Source organism: Entelurus aequoreus, linkage group LG07 (assembly GCF_033978785.1).
Source record: "Entelurus aequoreus isolate RoL-2023_Sb linkage group LG07, RoL_Eaeq_v1.1, whole genome shotgun sequence".
Taxonomy (NCBI): domain Eukaryota; kingdom Metazoa; phylum Chordata; class Actinopteri; order Syngnathiformes; family Syngnathidae; genus Entelurus; species Entelurus aequoreus.
Genome location: NC_084737.1, coordinates 67,904,526 through 67,910,525, shown reverse-complemented (window position 1 = coordinate 67,910,525; position 6,000 = coordinate 67,904,526). Strand labels below are relative to the sequence as shown.

Here is a 6,000-nt window from a genome sequence, read left to right as displayed (position 1 = left end):
GTTATTTATGCGTCATATAACGTACACTTACTCAGCCTGTTGTTCACTATTCTTTATTTATTTTAAATTGCCTTTCAAATGTCTATTCTTGGTGTTGGGTTTTATCAAATAAATTTCCCCCAAAAATGCGACTTATACTCCAGTGCGACTTATATATGTTTTTTTTCTTCTTTAGTATGCATTTTCGGCCGGTGCGTCTTATACTCCGGAGCGACTTATACTCCGAAAAATACGGTATGTTTTTTTTCTCCCTTGTCTGTTATTTTAATATACTGTAGACCGATGAAAAAAATAGATTATTTCTTTAGGCAAGTCTTGAACGAACTGATTTTTCTGACTAGGAAATCCCATTTTGTGTACTCTGTGCTTAGTAATTGTTTTGTATCTGTTTTGTATTTTTTTCCCTTTGATACACAAAAAACTTCAGTTCGTTGGTGTGTAATAAATTTAAATGAACAAAAACATTTTACAGTGGGCTTAAAATTCTAAATGGAAGTCATGGTCAAACTCATTTGGCCCTTTTGAGCATCTCCATCATTGCTTTAAGCGTCTTTTTAATCATTCTGTATTTCCCATTGACTGGCTTATACAAGGGCTCTAATGCAACATCTAAATGATCTCAGAAAACTATTCCAGGCTTTTGCACTGATAGGAAATCCTGCACGACGCATCAGTGTGAGGAGTTAAATGTTTTGAAGGTCGCACTTTCTCACATTGATCTTGCAATGTTTGTTAATTACATTGTCACTGATGTTGTGAGAGATAATTAAGCCACTATGTTTATATGCATAATTATGTGCACTCCGCATCAGCCTTTGAACGACAGCGGAGAGAGAGCGCGGGGAAGAGAGAGAAATGTTTTAATTGTGTACTGAGTAGAATGGTAGAAGTATAGATGCCCTACTTACAATCAACAACAAATAACTCGCAGGGAAACGAAATGAAGTGTCTGCGTTCAATGTTTAAAGGTAAAACGTGTAGGTCTTCTTTGCAAAATGACAGTCATACAAGAAGTACAACAAACCGCACAGGTCTTTTTTTTTTTCTGAGAAGACGCTTTTGCTGAGCTGCTTAATAACATTATGCCTTACATGTAGTGTAAGCACATACAATTAGGAGTGAGAGTTGAAACAAGAGTTAATGCAAAAACTAAAAAAAAAAACCTGACGTAATAACTGCTGACAGCTTTGTTAAAACAAAGTTTTTACAGTCAACAAAAAGGTATAAAGCCACTTTTTGTGCTTTTCTTCTTCCTTTCTTTCATCCCAGCAGGTTACTTAGACTTAGGCTTCCTTTTATTGTCATTCAAATTTGAACAGATAAGAACTAAACGTCGTTGCATTAGCTCGTTGTAGTGCAGGATAAAAGAGTAATAAGGTGCAGTATAAATACATAGATTACTGTACAGATAAATATATTTGCATATGCATCCACAATTATGGATGTATGTTATATTGTCTTTATATTCCAGCGAGTCAATCCGTTTTTGGGGGGAATTTAGGGGATAAACATGCACTATTCTGTCTCTACCTATTAGAAAATGGCAACATTTCAACTCAGGAAGCGAGAAAACTATCAGTAATTGCTAAGGCATGGAGACGTAAGAAGAAGAGTCCTCCTACTCCTTTTCGGACATGTTAAATTGTACAACTGGAATCATTGTGCTTCTTCATCTAACTTGTTGAGAGCCAGCGTCTTCTGCTGTGGACATTTGTGTTGTATCTAAAAGGGCTGGGTTTTTTTTTTAACGAAATGTGTACAGAGGAACCTTGATTTACAAACCCAACTCTGTAAGAACTTTTCAATTTACGAACATCAGACCCAATAAAAATATGCTTTTTATGTGCAAACCTTGTCTCAGTACATTAATGTTTCATCCTCGCTACTCTTAGTTGTCTGCTCTTAACATTTTTTCTAGTTTTGCTAACTCAATATGAATCCAAAGAAAGCAATGGACAACATTCAGGAAGTATCCACAGCGTTGTTGACACTGCCCCCCCGCCCCTCTCTTCTGCTGCCCGCCAAGAAGATTACCAACGAAGTAAAGTGGATTTTTTTTTAAAATTGCTAATTGTAGTGACCCGGCTGGTAAAGTTAACGAGTTTTGTGATTTCAAACTGTGAGTGCACCACAGGGCTAGTGACAGTTCAGTTGGTTGTCGTTGTTTCGGTTTTGGTATTAAATAAAAACGTCGATCGATCACCCCCTTGTTATGTTTGTTTGATATACAGCACTTTATATATACTGTGTTCAAAGTGTACACACTTTTACTAAAATATCGACTTTTGTCGAGGCTTGAACAATTATCATGTTTACATTTGTTCTGTATCGATCCGTTGTGGTGAAGAAGGAGCTAAGCCGGAAGGCAAAGCTCTCAATTTACCGGTCGATCTACGTTCCCATCCTCACCTATGGTCATGAGCTTTGGGTTATGACCGAAAGGACAAGATCACGGGTCGAAATGAGTTTCCTACGCCGGGTGGCGGTGCTCTCCCTTAGAGATAGGGTGAGAAGCTCTGTCATCCGGGAGAAGCTCAAAGTAAAGCCGCTGCTCCTCCACATGGAGAGGAGCCAGATGAGGTGGTTCGGGCATCTGGTCAGGATGCCACCCGAACGCCTCCCTAGGGAGGTGTTTAGGGCACGTCCGACCGGTAGGAGGCCACGGGGAAGACCCAGGACACGTTGGGAAGACTATGTCTCCCGGCTGGCCTAGGAACGCCTCGGGATCCCCCGGGAAGAGCTGGACGAAGTGGCTGTGGAGAGGGAAGTCTGGGCTTCCCTGTTTAGGCTGCTGCCCCCGCGACCCGACCTCAGATAAGCGGAAGACGATGGATGGATGGATGGCATTATTTCTTATGGAGAAATTTGCTTGATTATACAAACTTTTCTATTTACGAACCATGTTCAAGAACCTCCTAAATGGAGGTTCCACTGTAACTCAGGAGGATATATGATGATGAACTTTGCTTCAATGTTACAGTATTGAATATGAATGGGAAAGTCAGACCTTTGGAGCGTATTCGCGCTTCCTGTCTCCTGCATCTGCCATTTCCAGGGCCATTTATCACATCTGCTTTCGTGATTATTCTTTGCTTACATTCTATCTGATGTCTTGTATTTGATAACGGTGCTTGTCAAGCACGCTGATGGTGCTGCAGTGGCTAGCTTTAGTGAGCTTATATAGGCACAATCAAAGACTCAATATGTAATCCTGAGTGTAAGATGAAGCTTAGCCCGGCCCCGCCATGTGCTCTTGGCCCACAGCTGCTGCAACGGCCTTTTCGCTGTAAGCCTATTCCATTTATGAATTTCTTCATGCAGTTTAGCACACACTGACAAGTTCCTATGTTCGCCCTCCAGCACGCCAGTTGAATCTGTCTTTAGGGTAATAATGTCACTGACTATTCATAATGTAACTCTAGAGTGTCTCTCTCCAATAATGGGCACACTTAAGCTTATGTGCATGTGGCAATGTCACACACACACACACACACACACACACACACACATTCACACAGCCTGAGCCTTTGCCCCTTAATACTCTAAAGTGGAATGTTCTGAAGGGCAAAGCGGGAGAAGATGGTTTAAAGCAGCAGCGACGTGATTGGAGGATGAAGAGTTCAAACGTACCTGGAGAGGAGAAAGATGCTTGGCGGGTCTGGGCCTCGCTCGGCGGCATGTAGGCGTCAGGTTTTGAAGGCCCGTCGTCAGCATCTTTGTCGTCGTGGTAGCTGCCATCCTGAGAGCCCGCAAAGGGCTCCGCCTCCTCGCCGTTGTCCTCGTTGTCGCTGCAGCCTTTGGGCTGCACCATGTAGACCCCCACGGGAGGGCTGTCTTCATCGTTGGCGTCTTTGAGTTCGTGCTCCTGCTCCTCGCCGCACCCCAGCGCCAGCGGCTCCTCGCCGTACTCGCCGTTCACCCACTTCTCGATGGCCTCGCGCCTCTTCTGGTCCTCCTCCAGGCTCTGACTCAAACTCAGGCTCTCGGGGAAGTTGGTGTCGTTGTCGTCGTAGTGGGAACTGCCGCGCTCGCTGTTTTCAGCCACGCTCTGGTCTCCTTCTGCGTTCTGGGAGCTGCTGTCGAAGACCACCTGGCGGCTCAGCTTGGCACAGATAGCATTGAGTTTTAGGCCGCCTTTCCTTTTGGCAGCCATCTTGGGTTTTCCTGAGGTCGTTTCAGTGCATAAACTCCTTTCAGCTGATGGAGGAGAACAAAAAGGGACCATTAGGTCATAAACCACAACTGATTTCAAATATCACAATGGGGAAAAAACAAACTGACTTTGAATGGTAACTGCTGCTATTAATAAGCCCTCCCTCATAGCACTTCAAAATAAGAGCACAAGACTGAGGACACAGAGATACTCTACATATCTTTCCGAGCGGCACCTCCACGGGCAGCTCGGGGTGGCAGAGTGGGGGAAAAGCGGGAAGTAAAAAGCAGTGGCAGCTGAAACCACAGCCAGATATGTATCAGTACTACAGTACAAGCTGGCTACATAATCCTTCACATGACAGCACCTTAGAGACACTGAAATGTTATCTCCACCCTCACCTCGGGAGGCTGTGGTCCTGCCACTGAGCGAGGGGAGGGGAGCGCAGTCTTGAAAAACTCTGGATGTGGACTGACAACAAAATAAAAGGCAGTTTGAGTGTGTTTGGATTACTCGCATTGACTATTACGATTGGCATCAATCTATGGAGGCCACTTTATCATTTAGAGCAGGGGTGTCCAAACCCAGGCATGCGAACCAAGTGCGGCCCGCTGGCATTTTGAGTTTGGCCCGCGAGACGTGTTTAAAAAGGAACGCGTGCCTCCGACTTAATTTGAAATACACTACCGTTCAAAAGTTTGGGGTCACCCAAAACAATTGTGTGGAATAGCCTTCATTTCTAAGAACAAGAATAGACTGTCGCGTTTCAGATGAAAGTTTTCTTTTTCTGGCCATTTTGAGCGTTTAATTGACCCCACAAATGTGATGCTCCAGAAACTCAATCTGCTCAAAGGAAGGTCAGTTTTGTAGCGTCTGTAACGAGCTAAACTGTTTTCAGATGTGTGAACATGATTGCACAAGGGTTTTCTAATCATCAATTAGCCTTCTGAGCCAATGAGCAAACACATTGTACCATTAGAACACTGGAGTGATAGTTGCTGGAAATGGGCCTCTATACACCTATGTAGATATCACACCAAAAACCAGACATTTGCAGCTAGAATAGTCATTTACCACATTAGCAATGTATAGAGTGTACTTCTTTAAAGTTAAGACTAGTTTAAAGTTATCTTCATTGAAAAATAAGGACATTTTAATGTGACCCCAAACTTTTGAACGGTAGTGTATATGACAATATAAACGCGGTAAATCTGCCACCATCTGGTGGACAACGTGAGTAATTGAGGTTAATGACCATGAATTAACATTTGACTGTACACAGCACAGCATTTTTATATATGACTCAAATGTGCAAGTTTCCCACTCATGGCGCAAATAAACTAACACAAACAGTCAACACAGAGTCAACACAACCTGCGTACTGAATTTTGTGGACATTATAAAAAATGTCCACGCAAAACACATCGTTAAAAAGTACACCCGTTTAAATCCCCTGCAATGCATGATGGGAAAAATGTAAAACATTCTTCGCACTTATCCATGTTTGGTGCGTTTTAGCTACTTGATATTTATGATTGATTACACAACTTTAAGGAAGTTGTCATGGAAGTAATCATGGAAGGAGTCAAACTTTCACATATTCTTAATATCCAATCATAATAATTGTTAATTATGTGTCTATTATAACAATGTAATGTGTACGCATGTATGCAGTACAGGCCAAAAGTTTGGACACACCTTCTCATTCAATGGGTTTTCTTTATTTTCATGACTATTTACATTTGTAGATTGTCACTGAAGGAAATCGAGAGGAGCCATCATATTGTCATCGAGAGGAGCCAGATGAGGTGGTTCGGGCATCTGGTCAGGATGCCACCCGAACGCCT

The 6,000-nt window shown here is 42.8% G+C and overlaps 1 protein-coding gene across 5 annotated transcripts in view; it reads right to left on the bottom strand.

Moving 5' to 3' along the window:
* Positions 1 to 6,000, bottom strand: part of casz1 (castor zinc finger 1) — a 176,361-nt gene that overhangs the window by 77,837 nt on the left and 92,524 nt on the right. For all 5 annotated transcript variants that reach the window (XM_062054338.1, XM_062054336.1, XM_062054339.1 and 2 more), the window contains exon 2: positions 3,631 to 4,197. In XM_062054338.1, coding sequence (XP_061910322.1) covers positions 3,631 to 4,197 — 567 coding nt within the window. The remainder of the gene's footprint in view (positions 1 to 3,630; positions 4,198 to 6,000) is intronic.